General features: G+C 41.0%; 1 protein-coding gene across 2 annotated transcripts in view; it reads right to left on the bottom strand.

Moving 5' to 3' along the window:
* The window catches only part of SLC28A2 (solute carrier family 28 member 2), a 30,917-nt gene extending 27,632 nt beyond the window's left edge, over positions 1 to 3,285 (bottom strand). For both annotated transcript variants that reach the window (XM_061157055.1, XM_061157056.1), the window contains exons 1-3: positions 3,163 to 3,285; positions 1,768 to 1,859; positions 1,542 to 1,633 (exon numbers count right to left, since the gene is read on the bottom strand). In XM_061157055.1, coding sequence (XP_061013038.1) covers positions 1,542 to 1,633; positions 1,768 to 1,848 — 173 coding nt within the window. In that variant the 5' untranslated portion in view covers positions 1,849 to 1,859; positions 3,163 to 3,285. The remainder of the gene's footprint in view (positions 1 to 1,541; positions 1,634 to 1,767; positions 1,860 to 3,162) is intronic.
* Between the last annotated feature and the right edge of the window lie 22,485 nt (positions 3,286 to 25,770).

The following is a 25,770-nucleotide window of genomic DNA, read 5'->3' as shown; positions in this document are numbered from 1 at the left end:
TGCAGTCCATGGGATTGCAAAGAGTTGGACACAACTGAGTGACCGAACAAAATGTAATTTATAATGTGTGGAAGTAAAATGTATAAACATAAACAATGGTAATATAATGTCTGGAAAGGGACAAATAGTAAACTATTATAAAGTTCTTATACTATATATATGATGAGGTATAATATCACTTGAAGGTAGACTTGATAAGTTGAAAATATATACCACAAACTCCAAACCAACCACTAATAAAGCTAATAAACAAAGAGTTATACCTAATAAGCCAACAAAGGAGATAAAATGGAATCATTGAAAAATATTCAGGGAGTTCCCTGATGATCCAGGGTTAGGACTCCATGCTTTCACTGGTGAGTGCCCAGGTTCAATTCCTGGTTGATTATAGAAAGTTTACTGTCAACTCATAAAAATGTGATATATAAAATAAGTGGAAAAACAAAAATACAAAGTAGTGATGTCCACACTGATGTGTATCAACTGATATATATCCATTTGAATACAGAAGTGAAATTCTGGAGAAAAGAAATTTAAAAAATTAAGCTTGCTTTCTCTATGAAGTCACTGAATTAATTCTTAAAAATAAAGAGAAGAAAGAAAACATATATCCATATATTCCCTTTAGAAACTATCCAATATCCTCTTCTAAGCTTCTCAATGTGTGGCTTCTGTGTTTTGTTTTTTTTAATAAATACAGACTCTTTTCTACACCAGGGAATACGGCTTCCATCTGACCTATTTCACCCCAACAACCTCCATGGACTTTACTTCTGTGACTACGACCAGGACCAAATTCAAAGACTGTTCCCACTCCTTCCCTGACTATTGTTACACAGAACATTGTAGATTAATTGTACCTTCATCCTTGACACTTTTTTCTCTTTTGACTTCAGAGACTAGTTTTTGAAGTTTATTATCTCTCTTGGTGATTCCTTCTCTGGTCTTTTTAAATTTCTGATTTCTCTTTCTCCTTATCCCCAAATCTGAGTATTTCAGAAGAGCTATTTTAAAAAAATTATATGGGGGAATTCCCTGGAGGTCCAGTGGTTAGGACTCAGCACTTTCCCTGCTGAGGTCCTGGGTTCAATCCCTGGTCATGAAACTAAGATCCTCCAAGCTGTGTGGTGCAGCCAAAAATAAATAAATACTAAAAAATTATAAGCCTCAATCTTCTAATTGAAAAACGGGATGAAAATTAGTATCCACCTGTTGTGAAAATTAAATGAATTAATTATATAAAGTATTCTGTACAATAGTAAACACTCAACAATTGTTGGTTGTTGTTATTCTCATTGTTGCTATTTTTGTTGCCAGGCCAGCTGATACCACTGAACTCATTCCTTATGGCCCAGGTATATTTAACAATTAATTACATAAAAATAGATATGTGCACATGGTAATGGCAGATGGCTATGAATCTTATTTCCACAATAAGATCACAAGTTCTTGAGAACAGGGCAAGCCTGACCTCTTCTAAATCCACTGACCACACTAGCCAATCCTAGGCCCCAACTGAATCAATGCTAGAACACCTGTACCTCAGTTGTGTGGGAGGTTCCAATCCACCCCTCCTGAGGCTATGTCCTCGCTCTTCAGTCCTCTTGCTTCCCTCAGGATTTATCCCTTCTTCCTGTAAGCAGAGGTAGAATTGAGGTCAGTCATAAGGCCCTGCCAGGGGTGAAAGGGATTGCGAGCAGTCAAATACCCTACATGAGGCCATGCACCAGTCCACAGAGATGTGCAGAAACTAAACTGGTGAGTTACCGTGAGTTTCAGCCCTGGGCTCTCTATGCCAGTCTCCACAGTGGACAAAGCAAAGGCCTCTTTTCCATTTGATTTCTCCATCTCCTGTTCTCCTGAAAGACAAATTCAGAGCCAAGACTGGAAGATTAGTTGTTCTATAATACGAGACTAGATAGAACTTTTAGGGCCAGTTATCTACGGGAAAAACAAAACTAAAAATATGTAGAGTTTAGCTGACTTCTTTAAGGACTGAGAATCGAGAAGATTAGAAGCATAATTCTAAAATAATGAACAATGAAATACAGACTTCTACTTTCTATTGTCAATAGCTAAGGAAGGGAAATAACATAGAAGAGAAATGAAGGGCAGGAGGATTGACATGAATCAGTGGCTCACAAAGGGCTCCAGGACCTGGACTAAAAAGGGCCCTCTTCAGTTCCCTTGAGGAAGAGCAAGAGGGCAACTACTCCTGTTAGCCTCCAGGAGGCCCAACTGAGCTGTACTAAGAAGAAAACAAGGAGGCAGAGGGCTGGGAAGACCACAGCCCACCACACATTACTGAGAAAACCAAGATGAACAGACTGTCAAATTCCTGACCATAAAGCAGCATGACAATCATTTCTGGAGTATCTAAGAGAGTTCCTCATGAGAGAAAAGAAACATACACATGGAATAATCAGGATGAGTGTTAATTATCCCCAGTAAAGAACGTTTCAAAACAAAATGAGAGAATAAAGAAAAAAAAACAGGACTTCCCTGGTGGTCCCCTGGTTGAGAAACTGCCAGCTAATGCAGGGGATGCAGGTTTGATCCCTGATCCCGGAAGATTCTACTTGTTGCGGAGCAGCTAAGCTCGTGCACCACAAGAACTGAGCCCTTGCTCTAGAGCCTGAGAGCCACAACTACTGAAGCCCTTGTGCCTACAGCCTGTGCTCCACCACAAGAGAAGCCACTGCAGCCAAGAAGCCCACGCACTGCAATGAAGAGTAGCCCCTGCTGGCCACAACTAGAGAAAGCCTGTTCAGAGCAGTGAAGATCCAGTGCAGTCAAAAAAAAAAAAAGTACAGGCTCATTTACTGGAATCATCTATTTAAGAAAAAGAAACAAAACAAGCACTCGAGCCTCACTATAAGCAACCTTTATCTAAACATTCAGTCATAATACAGGTTCATCTGAGACTTTTTTTTACTTTGTAGAAATTTTCCTTCCGTATGGAATTGTGTTTTGTTTTTGTTTTACTGTGATCCTTTCAACCATTTAAATATAATTTCATTAAACATCATAAACAGACAACTTTTGTTTTATAAATCAGGGCCTTCCTGCATAGATACAGACCTACTTGAACTTGGTCTCAGTAGGCTCAATTAAAAGAGCTGGCAAATCAGGTTCCTGCCCTCCCCCAAGATGATTACTTACTCCAGTTTGTAGACTTCTTCTGGTGCCTCAGAGGGGACAGAAGGAACACAGTTCCATGCCACCCTGACTGAAGGGATGGGCTGGGAATGAGGGAGGGTGATTTCCTGATTGGCTCATTTTGTCCCTGGGCCCTCCTTTGCTGTGCTTGCCCTTGCCTGTAGAGGAGGGGTGCAAATCTCAAGTTAAATATTTATATGCTTTAAAGACTGCTTTGCAGGGTCAGGTCTAAGAGGCACTCAGTAAAAGTACTGCCCAGTACTGAACTAGGCACAGGGGAGGAAAATAAGTAGAAGAAAAGTAAGAGAAAGATCTCTGCACTCAGAAAATGGATCATCATTTGGTACTGGGAAGACAGTTCCTAGAAAACAACAGAACACAGGACTGCACAAGATTTGATTCCAAATGACTGCTAGGAAGTCTTTTGCTAATCCATTTAACAAATATTTATTAAGTACTCATGATCACCCTGGTGTGGCTCTGGGTGCTGAGCACACAAAGATGAATGGAATATTGTCTCTACTGTGAAGGAATTACAAATCAGTGAGGAAAGATATGTGTCAAAAAAGGCTTTACACAGCTGGTTCCATTGGTCCTGAGCCAGGAAAGTCTTGAAAGGTAAGCAGAGAATTACTGACAGAGAACAGGAAAGATAGACTACAAGAGGGAGAAACACACAAAAAAGGCACAGATGTGAAGCCTTCCTGACATACTAACAAGGCTGTAAAAATATAGCTAAAGAATAAGGGGATATTTTTTTGAGAAACTAATGAAGGAGGGACAAAATAAAGTAAGAAATTAGTTAAGGAATGAAAGGAGAAAACACGAAAGAGATCGTGATGGTTTATCAAGAGATGTCTGGAGATGCAATCAAGTCCAGGCTGAACGTTTGGGCTTACCTGGAGCCAAGTAGGGAGGCAGGAGGAGGGACTGGAAGGATGCCTGTTGGGGACAGGAAGACCAGTCAGGAGACAAAAGTTGGTCCAGGTCGGACATGGAGAGGCTCTAACCAAAGCAGTGGATGCAGAGGAAGACACAAACCTATAGGGAGTGATGACTGGTGGGGCATGGAGGGAGTAAATGAAAGGGAGGAAGTAATTCTCCAAAATGATCTAATTTCTTCCTACTCCTATCCACCAGTAATACTGAGCTATATGTTGTTTCCTCTCAATATATGTTGATGTTTCCTTCTGCCTGTATTGTCATATGTTTGCGGATGCTGTTCCTTCTGCCTCTAACATGCTACCGCTATCTAGTGCTGCTGTTGTTCTTCAGTTGCTAAGTCCTGTCTGACTCTTTGTGACTCCATGGACTGCAGCAAGTCAGGCTCCTCTGTCCTCCACTCTCCTGCAGTTTGCTCACATTTATATCCATTGAGTCGGTGATGCTATCTAACCATCTCATCCTAAAGCCTTCCTTTCCTTTTGCTTTTAATCTTTCCCAGCATTCGGGTCTTTTCCAATGAGTCAGTTCTTTGCATCGGGTGGCCAAAGTATTGGCGCTTCAGCTTCATTATCAGTCCAATCAATATTCAGAGTTGATCTCCTTTAGGATGGACTGGTTGGATCACCTTGCAGTCCAAGTGACTCTCAAAAGTCTTCTGCAACACCACAGTTCAAAAGCATCAATTCTTCGGTGCTCTGCCTTCTTTATGATCCAACTCTCACATCCATACATGACTAGTGGAAAAACTAAATCTTTGACTATATGGACCTTTGTTGCCAAAGTAATGCATTGCTTTTTAATACTGTCTAGGTTTGTCATAGCTTTTCTTCCAAGGAGCAAGTGTCTTTTCATTTCATGGCTGCAGTCACTGTCCACAGTGATTATGGAGCCCAAAAAATAAAATCTCGCTGCTTCCACCTTTTCCCCTGCTATTTGCCATGAAGTGATGGAATCCGATGTCATGATCTTAGTTTTTTTCAATGTTAAGTTTTGAGCCGGTTTTTATTTACCTAGCAAATCCCTGTACCACCAAGTCTCTGTTGCAAGGCCACTCTTCTCAATGAAGTTTTCCAAATTCTCTCCAGTTCAGACTTCAGATACCTTTCCCCACACTCCTGCTGCAACACGCTTCTGCAGAGGTCTACAGGGCATTTAGTGCTCTACATGTCTATTTGTTTCCCACTAGACTATGATCTCAACAAGCACAGGCTCTTTATCTTATTTGCCACTGTAACCCTGGTAACGGTGCCTTCCCTGGGGGCCGAGAGGGTGGGTGGGAAGCTCTGATATTTTGGCCACCAGATGCGAAGAACAGACTCATTGGAAAAGACCCTGATGCTGGGAAAGACTGAAGGCAGGAGGAGAAGGGAACGACAGAGGATGAGATGGTTGGATGGCATCACTGACTCGATGGACATGAGTTTGAGCAAGTTCTGGGAATTGGTGATGGACAGGGAAGCCTGGCATGCTGCAGTCCATGGGGTCATAAAGAGTCGGACACAACTGAGCAACTGAACTGAACTGATTCCCAGACTCAAGATCTGCCACAATACTGTTGTTGTTGTTTAGTCACCAAGTTGTGTCCAACTCTTTTGCAACCCCATGGATTATACCCTGACAGGCTCCCCATATAGTGGGTTACCACTTCTTTCTCCAGGAGATCTTCCCAATTCAGGGACTGAACACACATCTCCTGCATTAGCAGGCAGATTCTTAACCACTGAGCCACAAAAGAAGCCCGCCACAATATTAGGCAATCAATAAATATTTGTGGGGCTTCCCTGGTGGTCCAGTGGTTAAGAATTCGCTTTGCAACGCAGGGGACACCAGTTCAATCCCTCGTCCAGGAAGATCCCACATGCTGAGAAGCAACTAAGCCCCCTTGTGCCACAACTACTAAGCCCATGCACCTTGAGCCTGTGCTCCACAACAAGAGAAGCCACCACAATGAGTCCATGCACTGCAACTAGTGAGTAGCCCCTGTCTTGCTGCAACTAGAGAAAAGCCCACATGCAGCAATGAAGACCCACCACAGCCAAAAAATAAAATAAATACATGAATCTTTAATAAATAAATATTTGTAAAATAAGTGAAACAAACAGATTTCTGACATTGGGTGTGAGGATGATGATAACAAACACCAAAACAGGAAGATATATCTCTATTTCCCTAGCTCCATACATTTGTATACACACACATACACACACACATAAAAGGCCTAGCAGAGTAAATGTGTGTTATATTCTGTAACCTAGAGCAACTCATTTTGCCTCTCTGGACCCCTTCTGTTATTCCTGCCCTGCCTAATTGCCCAATGCTGTTTCACAAGATTATTAGGAAAATTTGATATACTAATGGAAAGATAATTTGAAAAAAAATAGGAAAACTTAAGAGTTGCCAGCTATTATTGTAAGTCCCTATAGAAACTCAGAAAAATTAAAGATATTGTCAAGGTCGCATCTGACAACAATCTTAATATGATTATGAAATCTCTCAAACTCATTCTTAGTCAGTTCAGCCATTCAGTACTGTCCAACTCTTTGTGACCACATGGACTGCAGCACGTCTTGCCTCCCCATCCACCACCAACAGCCGGAGCTTGCTCAAACTCATGTCCATCAAGTCGGTGATGCCATCCAACCATCTCATCCTCTGTCATCTCCTTCTCCTCCTGCCTTCAATCTTTCCCAGCATCAGGTTCTTTTCCAATGAGTCCATTCTTCGCATCTGGTGGCCAAAGTATGGGAGCTTCAGCTTAGCATCAGGCCTTCCAATGAATATTCAGGGTTGATTTCCTTTAGGATTGACTGATTTCATCTCCTTGCAGTCCAAGGGACTCTCAAGAGTCTTCTCTAACACCACATGTCAAAAGTATCAATTCTTCCGGTGCTTAGCTTTCTTTATGGTCCAGCTCTCACATCCATACATGACTACTGGAAAAACCATAGCTTTGACTAGATGGACCTTTGTCGGCAAAGTAATGTCTCTGCTTTTTAACATGCTGTCTAGGTTGGTCATAGCTTTTCTTCCAAGGAGCAAGCGTCTTTTAATTTCACGGCTACAGTCACCATCTGCAGTAATTTTGGAGCCCCCCCCAAAATAAAGTCTGCCACTGTGTTCATTGTTTCTCCATCTACTTGCCATGAAGTGATGGGACCAGATACCATGATCTTAGTTTTCTGAATTTCAGTTTTAAGCCAGCTTTTTCACTCTCCTCTTTCGCTTTCATCAAGAGGTTCCTCAGTTCCTCCTCGCTTTCTACCATAAGGGCAGTGTTATCTGCATATCTGAGGTTATTGATATTTCTTCTGGCAATCTTGATTCCAGTTTTTGCTTCATCCAGGCTGGCATTTCGTATAATGTACTCTGCATGTAAGTTAAAAAAGTAGGGTGACAATATACAGCCTTGATGTACTCCTTTCCCAATTTGGAACCAGTCTGTTGCTCCATGTCTGGTTCTAACTGTTTCTTCCTGACCTGCATACAGATTTCTCAAGAGGCAGGTCAGGAGGTCTGGTATTCCCATCTGTTTAAGAATATTCCATAGTTTGTTGTGATTCACACAGTCAAAGGCTTTGGTGTAGTCAACAAAGTAGAAATAGATGTTTTTCTGGAACTCTCGTGCTTTTCCGATTATCCAAAGGATGTTGGCAATTTGATCTCTGGTTCCTCTGCATTTTCTAAATCCAGCTTGAACATTTGGAAGTTCTCGGTTCACGTATTGTTGAAGCCTCATTTGGAGAATTTTGAGCATTATTTTGCTAGCATGTGAGATGAGTGCAACTGTGCAGAAGTTCAAACATTCTTTGGCATTGCCTTTCTTTGGGATTGGAATGAAAACTGACCTTTCCAGTCCTGTGACCACTGCTTTTTCCAAATTTGCTGGCATATTGAGTGCATCACTTTCACAGCACCATCTTTAAGATTTGAAATAGCTCAGCTAGAATTCCATCACCTCCACTAGCTTTGTTCGGTAGTAATGCTTCCCAAGGTCCACTTGACTTTGCATTTCAGGACGTCGGGCTCTAGGTGGGTGATCACACCATTGTCGTTATCTGGGTCATGAAGATCTTTTTTGTATAGCTCTTCTATGTATTCTTGCCACCTCTTCTTAATATCTTCTGCTTCTGTTAGGTCCATACCATTTCTGTCCTTTATTGTGCCCATCTTTGCATGAAATGTTCCCTTGATATCTCTTAATTTTCTTGAAGAGATCTCTAGTCTTTCACATTTTATTGTTTTCCTCTATTTCTTTGCAGTGATCACTGAGGAAGGCTTTCTTATATCTCCTTGCTATTCTTTGGAACTCTGCATTCAGACGGTATGTCCTTCCTTTTCTCCTTTGCCTTTAGCTTCTCTTCTTTTCTCAGCTATTTGTAAGGCCTCCTCAGACAACCATTTTGCCTTTTTGCACTTCTTTTTCTTGGGTCTTGAGCACTGCCTCCTGTGCAATGTTACAAACCTCCATCCACAGTTCTTCAGGCACTCTGTCTAGAGATCTAATCCCTTGAATCTGTTTGCCACTTCCCTTGTATAATCGTAAGGGATTTGATTTAGGATTGATCAAACTCATCCTAGCTCACACTTTATCTGTTTTCATTTTTACTTTAGATAACTGCCAGTTCTGGAGTCAAGCCCAGCCATAGTTATAGGCACAGATCCTAGCCTTGAGTCCAGGTAAGATGATGCCAGTGATCACATCTGTCTTCTCTTGCCCTCCCTCTTCCCTCTTTCTTTTTCCGCTAAAAGGTGTAAAGAATAATCCATATTCATCTTCTAAATGCAGGCTATAGCATTCATCTCACTTTTCCAGCAGATACAAGTTTCCTTTAAATGCAGGTACAATTAATAACTGGAGAAGATTTCAAAATGGCAACCCACTCCAGTATTCTTGCCTGGAAAATCCCATGGACAGAGAAGTTTGGTGGGCTACAGTCCATGGGGTTGCAAAGAGTCCACCATGACTGAGCACAACTGATAACACCCAACTGCCAAGAGGAAGAGAATTAATCCGGCTGGCACTTCCTCTCAATACCCCAAGGGCTCAAAGACTTGGGCTTCATTGTTTAAATGTTTTCTTCTTGTCTTATCACTTAGAGTTTGATAAGCTGTCTCAAAGTGCAGATGAGGAAGAATGAAATGATTTACCCAGAGTCAACAGCTAGTTAGTGAGTAAGCGAAACCAATATCCTGAGTTCCTCACTTCTGTTTCTGTATTATTTGTGGGCTGTAAGGTGAAAGATAAGATATGTTTGTTTCTGCAAGTTTTTTCAAAAGATTCTCCTTTACTTTCACAGCTCATCCTCATAACATTCCTATAAGCAAGTCAATTACTAATCCTGTTTTAGGTACAAAAAAAATTATATTCAAAGAAGACAAGCAGGGTTTCCGTGGTGGCTCAGTGGTAAAGAATTCACCTGCCAATGCAGGAGACATGAGTCCAATCCCTAGTCCAGGAGGATCCCACATGCCACAGAGCAACTAAGCCTGTGTGTCACAACTATTAAGCCTGTGCTCTAGAGCCCAGGAACCACAACTACTGAAGCCCACACACCCTAGAGCCTGTGCTCTGCAACAGGAGAAGCCATCGCAATAAGAAACCCAAGCACCACAACTACAGAGCAGTCCCCACTCGCCACAGCTAGAGAAAGCCCAAGAGCAGCAATGAAGACCAAGCACATTCAAAAATAAATAAGATAAAATAAAAACGAGCAGTTTGTCTAAAATCATACAGCTGATTAGGACAGAGCCAGGACTGGAGGTTTGCTATGGACACTTAGCCTCATAGCTGGGTTGCTCCCCTACCAGACGGTTTGCCACAAACCCATCTGAGAAATAAGTAGGGTATAAATAATAAAGATTTTATCCTCCCTGCTTTTACCTCTCCCTTGATTACTAGTAGAAGCAAGCAGAACTAGAGAGCATATAGAAATTTCCAATTTTGGTCTTAAACAAGTACCTTGAATTCTACTAACCCTCCTGCTGAGAACTAAAAAGGCTAGAAAGTGAAAGTGAAAGTTACTCGCACAGTGGTGTCCAACTCTGTGACCCCATGGGCTGAAGCTTACCAGGCTCCTCTGTCTGCAGAATTCTCCAAGCAAGAATACTGCAGTGGGTTGCCATTTCCTTCTCCAGGGGATCTTCCTGATTCAGGGATCAAACTCAGGTCTCCTACACTGCAAGCAGATTCTTTACCAACTGAGTCACTAAGGAAGACCCCAAAAAAGGCTAGACAAATATATAAATCAACAGGAGAAAACATTGCAGAGCAACCAATGGAGGCAGAACTTGAAGGTCTATGATCCTTGAGAGAAGAGAAGCATAACAGTTGAGTTCCACATTCATCCTAGCTCTTTTTCTGAGGGCATTTTATTTTCCAAATCACAAGCAGTCTTTTTGAAAGGAAAAAAAAGAACCATGAAGAAGGAGCCTAAAAACCTGCAACCAAATTTCAAAGTTATTGGCCAGCTCAAAAATTTAAGATGTTCAAAACAAGAAACCAAGAAACTCAGTGAAAACCAGTATTTGGAGTAGTTAAAGACCAGAGATTTCAGCAACTATGTGCTGCAAGATAGACAAATGTTTATTTTGGATCTTGATAAACACATCAAGTTTTCTATTGAGACCCTAAAAGCACCATAGCCTAGTAATAAGAAACATGTCTAAAGAATAAATACTATGCCCTAGGGGAAAGACAAGGGTGAAATAGCAAGCTTAAGACAAAGCCTCAGCAGGATCAAGTCAATCCACTTCTACCTTATCTGACTGAGGAAAGAAATGTTAACCCTTTTCAAGTACAAATAACATATCATCCAGAGCCCCTACAAATGTTCATTTACAATGTCCAGCACCTAATTTTAAAATATAAGACATTCTAAAAAAAAAAAAAAGAAGGATCAAATGACCAACCCCCCAAAAAAAATAGATAATAAAAACAAATCCATAAATGATCCAGATATTAGAAATATCAAATAGGGCCTTTAAAATAACTATGATTAAACTTTCAAGAAAATAAGGGGAAAGGTGGAGAAACAGATGAATTGATGAGAGATTTAGAAAAGACAATTAAAATCAGTAAAAAATAAATGCATATTCTAGAAATTAAAGGTTAACTGAAATGGTTTCATGAACTACATAAAGCAAAAGACAGGGTGAATTAACTCAAAAAGTAGTCAACAGAAAACATCTAAACAGCACAGAGAGAAAAAATTGAGACAAAAAAAAAGCAGAATAAGACTTCCATCTTCCATTAAGGATGCAGAACGCTGGAGAGTCTTGCTCCCCTCTTTAAAACAATTTCGAAAATTCAGATAATCTGAAATTTTACAATTTTTGTTTAGCCAATCAGTAACCTGAGGTTTCAGGGGAACCAATTATCTGCAGAAAGACAAATCAACTGGGAAAAAAAATACACAACATAAAAACTGAAAATTATATTTTATTTGGTGGACTTACTGAGGATTTAAATCCAGGATACAGCCTCTCAGATTACTCTGAGCGACTGTTTCAAAGAGGTAAGGGAGGGACTTCCCTGGTCCAATGGTTAAGAATTTGCCTGCCATATATACGGCATCTAGAAAGATGGTATTGATAAAACTATTTGAAGGGCAGCAATGGAGACACAGATATAGAGAACAGACTTAGGGACATAGGGCAGGAGGAGGGGATAGGAAGAAGATGGTGGGACAAATGGAGAGATTAGCATGGAAACATACATGCTAACATATGTAGAACAGATAGCCAGTGGAAATTTGCTGTAAGACACAGGGAACTTAAAACCAGACTCTGTGACAACCTAGAAGGTGGGATCAGGTAGGAGATGGGAAGGAGGCTCCAGAGGGAGGAGGCATATGTATACCTGTGGCTGATTCATGTTGATGTATGGCAGAAACCAACACAATATTATTGTAATTATCCTTCAATTAAAAATAAACAAAAAAAAGAATAATGAGAAAAAGACAATACAATTTTAACAAGCACAGTCACTAAAAATAGAAAGCAGACAGCAGAGCAAATAAGAAATTGAGGCCATTAGCTACTCAGAGCAGAAGAGTTCAATAACAACACCCTGTAAACCAATTTTATAAGTTAGATATAACTTATAACAACAAACTGTCTTACTTTGCTTTTAAACCTAACTTCAATATCAAAAAATAAAACTGAATGCAATGCAGATTTTTAATTAAACAAACAAAAAAGAACTTGCCTGTCAATACAGGGGACACGGGTTCAATCCAAGATGTCACATGCTGTGGGCAACTGAGCCCATGTGCCACAACTAATGAATCTGCGAATCAGAAATACTGAAGCCTTCACCTCTAGAGGCCATGCTCTGCAACAAGAGAAGCCACTGTAATGAGAAGCCCATGCACCATAACTAGAGTAAGTCCCGCTCACCACAACTAGAGAAAGCCCTCACACAGCAACAAACACCCAGCACAGCAATAAATAAACAAACAAATGAAATTAAAAAAAAAAAACAAAAAACCGTAAGTCCCAATGTAATGGGTGTTTTGGAAACGGGCCCTTGGGGGAGTAGTTAGAGTTACATTAGGTCATGAGAGTGCTGTCTTCATGATGCAATTAGTGAGCTTATAAAATGAGGAAAAGATGAAACATCTCTTTCTGTATAAGAACAGAGGAAAGGCCATGTGAGGATGCAGTAAGAACGTGGCTGAGTGCAAGCCAGAAAGAAAGCTCTCACCAGAACGTGATCATGATCTCTAACTTTCAGTCTCCAGAGAAACAAGAAAAATTAATTTCTTGTTTAATTTCTTGTTTAAGTCACCCAGTCTATGGCATTTTGTTATGGCAGCCTGAGCAGATTAAAACTGAGACTTATTATGAAGAGACAGTAATTCAGGCAGTGTGGTGTCAGAAAAAGCACTGACACATAGTCAATGGAACAGGGTCCAGAAATAGACCCACAAATATATGGTCAACTGGTTTTCCACATGTTATAAAAGCAACTCAATGTAAAAAGGATAATGTTTTCAACAAATGGCACTACAGCAACTGGGTATCCATATGCAAAAAAGAAAAATTCATTTCAATTCATAATTTGTGCCCTATTTTAAAAGCAACTCAAGGTGGATCAAGGACTGAAATCCCAAATCAGAAAGTATAAAGCCTCTAGAGAAAAAAAAAACAGCAAATCTTTGTTATCTTGGACTATACAAAAATTTCTTGGATATAATGTCAAAAGCACAATCCACAAAAGAAAAAACAATAAGATGAATTTCCTCAAAATTAACAACTTCTGCTCTCCAAAAGACACCATAAACAGAATGAAAAGATATACCACAAATAGGTATAAAATATTTGCAAATTACAAATCTGATAATAAACTTACAACCAGAATATTTTTAAAACTCACAAAACTGAATATTGAGGAAAAAACAACCAAACAACTTGATAAATGGGCAAAAGATTTAGATATTTTACCAAAGAAAATATCAGGTGGCAGAAAAGCACATTGGAAAGATGCTACCTCATTAGTCATCAGGAAAAGGCAAATTAAGACCACAATGAGATACCACTGTATACCCATTAGAATGGCTAAAACTAAAATGGTGCGGGGGCGGGGGGGGGGGGGGATGGGGGGGGGGATGGGGGTGGTGGGAGAAGGAAAGGAAAGGAAAAGAAAGAAAGAAAAGAAAAAAAATTACAATACTAAGTACAGATGATTTTGCAGAGCAACAGGAATTCTCACATACTGATGGAGGGAATGATCTCTAGAAGAGTATACAAAAACAAATTATAAAAATCAACTAGTTTCCAAGTACTAAAAAAATGAATTTTAACAAAAGATACCTTACAATACAATTTTTTAAATAGAGTATCTTCAAATACTTCTCTGTCTCCCCCATCTGTTCTTTCTGGGACTCCAATCAGATTTGTATCAGGCCCTTGATAATATTCCACAGATTTTTAACACAGTGTTATGTCTCTCTTCTCTATGCTTATTTCAAATAGTTTCTTTTGCCATGTCTTCAAGTTCACTAATCTTCTCATCTGCAATGTGTAAGCTGCTACTAACCCCATCCAGTGTACTTTTCATTTCAGATGATGTATTTTTTTTATCTCTAGAAGTTTAATTTCAAACATATCTTTTTTATATCTTCTTTTTTTATACCTCCTATTTCTCTCCTACTTAAGCTCTCCTACTTTCTCTCCTACCTACTTCTTCCACCTTCTTGAACAATATTTTAAATATGGGATGGGATATACAATAAATATTAAAATACTTGTTCAAAGGTTTTGTCCTCTATATCTATCATGTGTCACTTCTGTGTTTTTTCTATTGATTGATTTCCCCTCTTGTTACAAGCTCTATTTTTATGCATTATTACATAAAGTAAATTTAAATTTTTTTAAAATGGTAATTTAAAGTCAGAGGACAGTTAAAACGAGTTTTACACAGTTGGGTGCTGCATTTTTTTGCATTCCTTTAAATACGTTTGGACTTCACTCTAGAATGCAGCTAAGGTATCACTTGGAAACAGTTTGAATCTAGCAAGTCTCATTTTTTTCTGCTGTTATAGAGGTCCAAAACAGCCTTTACAGGGACTTGCTGGGCAGTCCAGTGGTTACGACTCTGAACTTCCACTGCAGGGGATGTGGGTTTCCTACACGGAACTAAGTTCCCACCTGTCTTGAGGCCAAAGAAAAACAAAACAGCCTTTAAACTAGGACTAATTTGGCTCTACTACTGAAACAAGCCTTTCATGAGAACTTGACTCAATGCCCCAGGAGTCAGGTCTTCCCACTTGGGTTAGTAGTTTCCCAGTCCTGAGCAAGCCCTACGGATTTTTCTGATTGCTCTTTGCCAATTCTTCTTTCTCAGAAATCAGTGGTTTCCTCACATGCATGTCCTTATCAGCCTTCTCTCTGTTACTCTCTCCTCCTCCGTACTCTGCCCTGTGAATACCAGCCATCTTGAACTGAACTCTGAACTCCATGAGATCTTTGGGCCTAGAAACCCTTTCCTAGGCAGTAAGCTAAGACAATCACAGGGTTCATCTTATTGCCCTTTCAAAGATCACCATCCTGTGCTGCCTGTTGTCCAATATCTGAAAATCTTTTCACTTGTTTACGATGAGAGTTAGTCTGGACCCTGTCACTCCGTCTTGGCCAGAAGTGGAAATCTATGAGTAATTATGAGTGCCTACTATTGTGCTGGATGCAGCCTTAGATGCTGAGGACACAGTCGTGACCCACACGGACAAGGGTCCTGTCCTCCTGGAAAAAAGCTTTTTTAAAAAAAGAAAAAAAACAATGGACCTCCAGGGAAGCCCCCATAGCATCTTTTTAATTTTATTCAGTTTGGCTACAGTGGGTCTTCGTTGCTTTGTACTGGCTTTCTTTAGTTGTGGAGATCAGGGGTTACTCTTTACTGTAGGGAGTGGCCTTCTCATTGTGGTAGCTTCTCGTTGTGGAGCACAGGCTCTAGGTGCGTGTGCTTCAGTAGCTGCAACACATGGGCTCAGCAGTTGTGGCTCGTAGGCTTAGATCCATAGCATGTGGAAACTTCCCGGACCAGGGATCAAACCTGTGTCCCTTGCACTAGCAGGCAGATTCTTATCCACTGTGCCACCAGGGAAGTTCCAGGAAGAAGCTTTTTAATAAAGGCCTGTGAAGATCAGTATTGGGTTCTTCAGCAGAAATAGATACAATTAAAAAGTCTTCATTCTGCCTTTTAGGACTTTCAGATCCACAGCTTCAAAAAATAGCAGATTACACTGGAGGGCAGAGGATAGGCAAAGAGGTGAAGCAGACATCTATATAAAAACTTTGCCTATCATTTTTTTGCTTGTTTGTTTTTGCTCTCTTTCTTTGTGTGATTTTTTTTTTCATTATTGTTGTTTTTTTTTTTTTTTTTGACTACCATTTTGTAAACAGAATGGTAGTTGACTGTAACAAAGCAGCATTAGTTTAAGAATGAATGTGGGTAACTATAGTGTCCACTCAACAGAATCCTAAATCGAGTTGATTTATATGAAATGTTTCCTTATTGAGATAAGTAAATGCTTGATAGGGACAGCTTTTTCCCTAACTTCAATTCAACAAATAATTATGAACAAATTCACAGCTCACTGTATGGTGCCTTTTCTTCCACTCCTATGCAACTTGTATTATTATTCCTATAGTCTTCTGCCCCCAGATATAGAATTCTCTCCAGAAGAATCTCTTATTCAAGACCACCTACATAATTTGTGGGGCCCAGTGTGAAACTAAAACGTGCCCCTCCTTGATCAAAAAAAGAATTACCAGATGTTGACGGCAGAGCATTAAAGCAAGCATGGGACCCCTCTGAGAGTGGGCCTTGTGTGACTGACAAGGTCGCACACCCATGAAACCATTCCTGCTCCGGTCTCACCTCCAAACAAATTCCAGTCTCCTCTATGATGCACTCAACCATCTGTCAGACTGACAGGAAGGCTCTCCAGCAGCCTGGTAACATAGTTAACACAAACACACAAACAAACAGTCAAAACATTTGCATCATTTGCAGATCAAATGCACAGTGCTTCTCCTAGGGTTGTAACACAACAGGTACTTGATAAACACTTATTGGATAACAAATAATGAAGAAATCATGCCCTAAGAAAAGGAGTTAGTTAGCATAGCTTTGATCATCAGGGCCTTTCTGGAACCCATGAAATCTTCCCACATGGGTGATCCCTTCTTGAACTCTAAGGATAGGTCTACCAGTGTTCATACCACACTAATGTCATTTAGCAATCTTTGGAGGAAAACTGTTTAAAATGAAGGAATTGGAAAAAAAAAAAAATGAAGGAATTGGGACCTCCCTGGTGGTCTAGTGGTTAAGACTCCATGCTTCCACTGTCAGGGGCATGGATTTGATCCCTGGTCGGGTAACTAAGATCCCACATGCAGCATGACTTAAATAAATAAATAAAACGAAGGAATTACATTTAAAGGATAGGCAGAGAACTAGCAAACTGAAAATTTCAACTTTCCAATCATGAATTGAGCTACTGTTAAGTGGATACATATTTACATTATCTTGTTATCAGCTAAAAAGAGAACAGATTGAGAAATTATCGTGCTTCCAGAAAGGTAATTGAAAAAATCAAGTTCCAAGGAAAAGAACTTCGCGGCCCTCCCACTCCTCCCAGGCTCAATTCCATTTGGCCTTGGTGCCAGCCAGGGTCATAAAATAGCTGTTATCTGGAGGAGTGAGGCAGGTTATCTTGTAGAATCTAACAGATTTTTAGAGCAAAATGGACCTTTAAGATCGTCTTGTTAACCACAACTGAACTGACTGTGGACAGTGCAGGGCATCAAGCTGCAAACAACTGCCTGGTCAGCACGGGACTCTGTGCTCTGCTGGTCGCGCACTTGGGCCTGCAGTGAATCCAACAGTCTATTATACACCTTCCACTTCATGAAGATGACATCCAGTCCCTCTCTCTAACTGGGACCTTGAGAAGTCTCCCCTCATTCTGTCCTCCCAAAAACCTGAAGGTCCTTTCCAATTAGATGATTCACTGATGTCTCAGCACCAATTGTTCTAAACATGAAATTACACTTATCTTGTCAGATGCCATTTCCTCCCAAATTCCCTCTGCTACCCTCTAGGTAAAGCAGTCCTTATCCTTACTTTCTCCTTCTGTCCCCGCAGAGGTACTTGCCTCACTTGGCCTTGTGTAGAGCTAGGCATATGTCCGAGCCAGGTACAGGGTCTGGGCTAGAGCTAGGGCTATTGTTCCCTCTCATCAGAGGGGAAGTTCCCTGAGAGAAGACCTTGTGAAGGAGAAAAAAAAGACATGGAATGGGGTGCAAAGGAAAGTATTTAAAGATCCATCTCTTCAATGTCACAGTTTTGGAAAGGGTGGACCCTAAACATCAGCCCATGCAAATTACTGGGGACAGTTAAATGGCAGATTTAAAGGGGTAGTAATCACAAGTGTTTTCCAAGGACCCCTTTATTTTTTAATGTTTTCTATATTCAAGTATGATTTGTTTTTTGAAATGTTTGCCATTTCTTATGGAATTCTGTTGTCTTTTAAATTTTGCCTATGAGAAATTTAAGGTCTTTTTCTCTTTAGCTTTGTCTCCCACACAGGTTCCTTTCAGAGTAATGAGACATTGAAAGTGTAAAGGGTGTGAAAATAGAGGAGGGAGATGATAAATACCCTTCCATACCGCAAGCATTGGTCTTGGCCAATTAAAAAACCAAGCACTAGATAACCTTTTCTTTCAGTAAAGAGTTTCTAGAAATACCTAACTGAAAGATCAACCAAATGTTCTCTCACCACAGAAAGCAGAGTGAAACTATGGTAAGTCCTAAGGAATTAACCTTTCTGCTCTGGTGTTAAGATATCTTATTCCTAAAAAAAAAAAGATATCTTATTCCTAAAGATTCTTTCTCGACATCCTGTTTGTAATTTCTCTATCTCTTTGACTCTACTTCCCTCTCTCTTTCATCTCTGTCTCTCATACCCCTTCCTCTCTGTTTCCCACCTCTGTTACATCTTGCAGTGTGTTGCCTAAGAAAGCTGTGATAGACGGAACTCTGGGGAACAGCTTCCCAAACTCCTGTGTGGACCACCTCAGTCCCTGCAGAGTGGAGCTGGTGACTGAGACAGACAGAGATGAGGGTGTGTGTGTCAGGGAGCAGGTGGTTGAGCAGTCAAGGCTTTATCCTGGGAGCGACTTCCCTAGTGCTCTCATGGTTAAGACTCTATGCTTCCAATGCAGGGAGCCTGGGTGTTTGACCCCTGGTTGGGTAACTAGATCCCATATGCTGCAACTAACTAAGAGATACCGCATGCCCCAGTGAAAATCAAAGACCCCATGTGCCACAACTAAGACCCGGTGCAGCCTGACTAATTAATTATTTAATATTTTTTAAAGGCTTTATGGGGGAATGAATGAGGCTCGTAAAGAACTCAGTGAGGCCCTGTGAACACAGTCATGTGGTCTAGAGATTCAGCATTAACAACAACCTCCCACAATTAGTCTTACAGGACTGTGACTAGAATCTTTATTTTCTATTTGCTGAACTTCTTGGGAGACTTTTGCCTTGGCTTCTGATTAGAGAAGCCTAACCTCTAGTATTCCTTATTGATCTGTAGTTGGCTAATTATTTCCCATGGTTAAATTGTAAGGTGGACAAAGTCTAGGAAAGTTGGTGTTCATTTCTCACTTCTGACCCTCCTAGGTGCTCTAAGTATACCTTATTGGTGAAAGTCTATTCTTGTTTGAAAAACAAGTTATAAGGAAGTAATCCTTGACCAAAATATTTGTTGTTAAGCATTTCAAGGTTTTTCTCTCTACCTCTCTTTCCTCTTCTTTTCTTTTTTTTTTTTTTTTTCTTTTTAACTTTTAAGGCAGGATTGGAGAGATCTGGAGTTAGAGACTCCATGAGAAATGATTTCGTGCCTTTAGGGAAAGTATTTTAACCATCCTGAATCTCAAGTCCCACTTCTGCAAAATGGAAGTGATAAGTTTACCTGCCTACAAGATTGAGAGTCTGCCTACTAAATGAGAACAAAAGGGAAAGGAGAAAAAATGTCTGTATAAATGGTAAGATGCTCCCAAAACTTTAGTACCTGAAGTATAAACATCCTAATATGGATCCTTTTGTTTTTTTTTAAGTTATATTGTTCATTTATCATATTTCAGGCACTACTCCAAGCCTGACATGTATTTCACTCATTTTCTTCCTATCCATACACCTTTGAGGAAAGTACTATTACTATCCCAGTTTTCCACACAAGGGAATTCAAGCTTAGAAAGATGAAATACTTAAAGAGGTTAAACAACTTGCCCAACTGCTGATAAGTGGAAATCTTAGTTTTGAATCCAAACAGTTGGGTATTTCTCAAGTAGAGTTGAGAACTCCCAATCCATAGGTTCCCAAGTCCCCTTGTCTCCCCTAATCAGAGGGTACTGATAGGGGCACTGCAGCTGGGGCACTGATTCAGACCCTCAGTTCACATCTCCCCAGGAAGCTGTTCCAGTTCCTGATAAAGCCTTCTAGAAGCACGTATTGCAATGAAGATAAGTTTTGATATAATGGCATCCTCCAGAAAGGAATTAAGGCAACTCTGATAGTAGGGAAGGGCAGCCCAGATGCACTAACTTTGAAGTCTGTAAACTCTGCCTGTGATTCAGTCCATAGGTCAGTTCTCAAGAACTCTTCCAGACCTGTTGACTCCACTGCCTAAAAGAGTAGAACCTGCCTGCAAGAAAGATGGAACAGAGTGGTGGCCACCATCTCATTTCCCTCCTATCCTCTCCACCTGTGCAAGCCTTTCCAAGGAAACCACTGACCATATCACAAAGAGTAGGAGAAGGGGCCCTGCCTGGGTCAGATAGGGGCATGGAAAGGAGAGGCCATGTCTGAGACATCCAATAAAGGACAGCACAGATGACTGGGAAGCCAGTTTTCAGCACTAAAGCCCCCTCTCTGTTCCCTTTTCTCCATCCTGTCTTCTTCCTCTCCAGCCTGATCAAAATCTGTCCTCAGGAAAAGATCAGAGATTGGCTGCTTCCCTGGGAACCAAAGTCAGGAAGTAACTATGTAGTTTCTCTGCCCTGTAAAGGGTTTTGCAAAATTGGTGAGCAAAAGAGGGAGGTGGGCTTTGTCATAGTCAGGTTTTTTCTCCCTGTGCCTAAATCAGTGCCTGACTCTTTAGTTGTTGACTGAACGAATTTTGGAGGCCAGGGAGTCCTTTTCACAACCCTTAAACTGAACACCTATTGGCACAGGGCTGTGGACCTGTGGGCCACAGAAGTTAGAGCTTCTGAGCAGAGGAACTTCGGATGCTAAGAGATCCAGGCCTATGTGGGTGCTGGGCAGCACACTGTGTAAGCCAACACTAAATACTGTATCACTACATGTACCCAGGGTGCCCTTCAGCTCCTAGCAGAGATTTATAAGCCTCACTCCAGCCTCCAATCCCTGCTTCCAAAATTCCAAATGCTGGCTCTACCACTGGAGGACATGCCCCCACCCTTCTGGGGCACAGAGCAAGGGGTCTGGATTAAGCGCACTGCTAATGCACTGAATTGTGCCCCCCTCACCCCAATTCAGGCTCCTCCTGTGGCTCAGCTGGTAAAGAATCCACCTGCGATGTGGGAGACCTGGGTTTGATCTCTGGGTTGGGAAGATCCCCTGGAGAAAGGAAAGGCTACCCATTCCAGTATTCTGGCCTGGAAAATCTCATGGGCAGAGGAGCCTGGTGGGCTGCAGTCCATGGGGTCACAAAGAGTCGGGCATGACTGAGTGACTAACACTTACTTACTTAACCCCCAATTCATATGATGAACCATTAAACCTTAATGTGACCATATTTACAGTAAGGAAGTAATTAAGTTTTAATGAGGTCATAAGGGCAAGAGACCCTAATCCAATAGAACTATTGTTGTTATTACTATTGAATACTTTGGCCACCTGGTGTGAAGAGACAACTCATTGGAAAAGAACCTGATGCTGGGAAAGATTGAGGACAAGAGAAGGCGACAACAGAGGATGAGATAGTTAGATAGCATCACCAACTTAATGGACATGAATCTGAACAAACTCCAGAAGATAGAGAAGGATGGGGGAGCCTGGTGTTTTGCAGTCCATAGGATCGCAAAGAGTAGGACATGACTTAACAACTGATAAACAAACAAACAAAAAATTGTTCTTATAAAGTAATACACCAGAGTAGTCACTCTCTCTCCACCATGTGAGGACAAAGCAAAAAGATGGACATCTGCAAGTCAGGGAGTCCTCATCAGAAAATAAACTGGCCAGCACAAATACATACATACATTAGGTTTAAGCCACTCAGTCTATGGTATTTTGTTATGATAGCCTGAGCAGAACAAGACACCTGCTTCCTCTATAATACTTCAGATTTATGCTCAGAGAGGTCCCGGCGAGCAGACAAACCTTCTAGGCCCGCTCTTACCCAAGCCACATTCCTTCCTGTTATGTATCTTTTATCCACACAAATGGAACCAACACTGCATTTTCTCATACTCCATTTCTCCCTTGCCACATCTAAGATATTTTTTAAATGGGAATTTTGTTTTTCCAACTTTAACTGAATTTCAGATTTCTGCTTGTTTTTCCATTTGGGTTTTGCCTTTTTTTTTTTGGCCTCACTGCATGGCATGTGGAATCTTAGTTCCCTGACCAGGGATGGAACCCATGCCCCTGCAGGGGAAGCTGGAGTCTTAACCACTAGACGACCAGGGAAGTCCTGCCATATCTTAGATATTAAGTTGCAAATGAGGCAGATTTTGCAGAACAAGAATGCTTTGAAAATCCAGGCATACCATGGGGCCCTGGTGGTACAGAGAATCTTCTCTCCCTTGGTCTGTCTTGGTCTCATGGTCTCAGCATCAAGAAATTGGACTTAAGATGTCTCCATTAAAATGGTCATGTTACTTTGGGGTAGAAGGATAATACTTTTAACACTCTTCAACCATTTAGTAGGTCAGCTGGCTCCCTCAGAAGGGAACTGGATAAAGTTCTCTTAAAATAATTGGAAGAAAGAAGGTTCAAGAGTCCTGAGAGGGAAAGCTTAGATACCAGAACTTATGTCTAAAAGAGAGTGAAGCTAAGCAAAGCAGGCTTGCTGACATGATAGTGTTTCCCATTTCCCAGGAGACAGAAAACTAATAAAGCCCTTGATGCTGGCACAGCATAAACCTCAGCAAAGGCTAATAAACAATTATAAACCATTTAAGATAAGACCTTAGATGATTAACTTATTATCTTGGAAATTAAAGAACAGGACCCCAGGGTATGGGACCTGATTATAAAGTCATACATATATATGTGAGGTGGGGCCAGGGTAGGAAGAGGGTGGCAGGTAGGAGCCCTATTAGAATAGGCTGAAGGAGAAGGGGAGGAGTGTGCAGATCAGTAGTCAGAGACAAGAAGTGGGAGAACTATGTTGACTACAACTGTACCTGTATCACTGCCATGTCTTGGGGCAGTCATAGTGCTGGACAAAAATCACAAAGACTATTGCCCTTTCCAAAGAGATACATAACCAACTGCCTAGGAGGGGAGCTAAAAAGAGACCATTGGAAACCTAAGGGTTTTTCTATAAAGCTGTTATGAAGTGTTATCAGACTCATTTTCTGCATATTTTCCAATCCCAGCATTCTGCCTTATTAAAATGTTGGGCCTTTGCATTACCTTGGAAGTACCTTAGGGCAAGTCACCAGCTGTTGTATACAATTTCAAGATGCTCTGTTGTCCAGTGACTGAGTTTTCATTGCCTTGCTGGTTTCCAGGAAAGCAGACCCCTAAATCACTCAGAATTGACCCAACAAATTTTTCTAAAAATTGCCAGGGTTTCCACTGCCAAAAAACTGGTCATGTATATCTAAATAACTTAAGAATATTTTTAATATAAATAAAGCATTCCAACGATTTTCTTTTCAAGAACCGTAAAATCTGTACTATGCCTTCTGAGACCCAAGCAAATTAAAGATAATAGGATTGTTAGGGAACTGTTGACCAAAACTGCCTGCCCTGGCCAGGCACAACCAGTAACAGGTTTGCTTAAGTCTGCCACTTCAGGATGCTTCAAAAGGACACAAAATCAGTGTGGGGCCCAAAAACAACCCAGAGAAAACCTAAGAGGGACCAAGAAGGGAAGGAGATACCAGGTGATAATATGTCTCACCAACCTCTCAGAAATCCTTGTGCTGAAAACCATCATGACTGAGAGATGCACTCACTACCAGGAAGGGCCTGAGTTAGATCAAATGAAGGCACAACCAAGATGATTGGCCAGAAACAACCCAGAAAGCTCACCCTACCACCATCAAACCTGAGACTGTGAGACACGTGGCAGAGCAAATCTTCCCAGTTCCTTTACCCTGCTGCTCTCTGCCTGAGTGCCCCTTTTCAATAATGCTCCTTTTGTTTTGTCAGTATGTCTCCTTTGACAATTCATTTCCAAGGATTCTGAAGTGGGACCCCTTCAAGAGCCCATTGTCAGGCCGTTGAAAGAGTCCCATCCAGTGACAGGATGACGCTGGCAATATATATTTACAAGAATAGAGGTTTGCAAAAATCAGAGGTAAGATGAAAACCAATTTTATTCTGAACAACCTTTTAGTTAAATCATTGAGGGTGAGCCCCCTGTACTGGAAGACTGAAGTCTTAACCACTAGACCACCAAGGAAGTCCCTAGATGTTCTAGATCTTGACTGTGGAGGTGGTTATACAGTTGTGTATATTAGACAAAAAGTGCAAATGTGTGCAATTTATTATTATCTGTCATCATACTTTCTATAGACAAAGGAGCTGAGGGGATAATAGGCAGGGAACAAGAGGATAATATTAACACATTATTTTCCACTGGCACAATTTCTTGTTTATTTTTGATTTAACTTTCCTTTCTGATTCCTGCACTAGAATATAGGTCTACGAGAGCAACGTATCTGCCTTATTCATTACTATAACCCCAGAAACTAGAACACTACTTGACACATAGTAGGCCATTAATAAATAGTTGATCAAATGAATGAGAATTAATGTGATAAGGACAACATAAAGAGGTGAAAGGGGATCAGAATGAGGGAAGTGCTGGATATAAACTTGAATAATTTTACAATTCTGGAAGTTTATGTCAGTTCTTCCTTGGAGAATTTTCTTCCACTGCAGCAAGAGATGTCTTTCTTCTACAGCATTTCTTGTGTCATTTCTGACTGCTGCTATAGGCTAGCATTTTCTCCCAGCTAGAAAATAACTATCTAGGGCAAGAAGTATCATATACAGCTTTGCAGCTCCCGATGACATACAGCACTTTAGCTACACTATGCTAGTTTGCTGAATGAATGAATAACTGAAACTTGAGTCCTGAATGTCCAGAGAATCCCTGAGGAATGGGCTCAGTATTATAGGGGCTAAAGTCAAAGTGGTATATTCAAGAGTAAGTTTCATCCGGCCTCAGCATTCTACATCCAGCGCTGTTGCCTCCTTCCTAAGTGCTCCCAAACATGGGCCCTCAGTGACTCCCTCCCAGAAATCCATCTTCTCCTCCTCAAAACCTCCCTTTCACCCCCATCAATAAAGCCCAGTAGACAATGAGGCCCAGCAGACTCAGGCAGGTCCCTTCTACTAACCCCAAAAATTCACAGCGTAAATAATGAAGAGCTCCATTACAGTCAGGTGGTTCTCTCAACCATACCTGCACTTTTGAAACTCTATGGTGCAAATGAATAATCTGTGGAGAATCCTGTTAAAATGAAGATTCTGATACAGCAGTTCCAGTTTGTGGGCCAAGATTCTGAATCTGAACTAGCTTCCAGGTGACACCAAAGGATGCTGGTCCAGTCTGTACTGCACCCGTGTGGTGACTGGCAGCTACAGCAGTCACAACTCCAGATGCACCAAGTCTGACCAGAAAGCCAAGGGGGTTGATTGTTTAAGCAAACACTGTGAAGCATATAAACATATGTTCCCTTCAAGGTTTGCCCCTCGAAGCTTTGCTTGCTTTTTTCCTGATGCTGAGACCCTAGAGAAGAGCTCCGCCTTCCAGCTGGAAGCGGCAGTGGAAGGGACCACATTCCCAGAATCAGAAACAGAAAAATGTGGTTTAAATCAAGAAGTCAAGGGGAGGGAGCTGAGGGCTCAGAGAGGGTGTCCCAGAGCAGTAGTCTCAATGAGGTCATCCC

This window comes from Dama dama, chromosome 12 (assembly GCF_033118175.1).
Source record: "Dama dama isolate Ldn47 chromosome 12, ASM3311817v1, whole genome shotgun sequence".
NCBI classification, from domain to species: domain Eukaryota; kingdom Metazoa; phylum Chordata; class Mammalia; order Artiodactyla; family Cervidae; genus Dama; species Dama dama.
The sequence above is the reverse complement of the archived record's forward strand: the minus strand, read 5'-3'. Positions and strand labels throughout refer to the sequence as shown.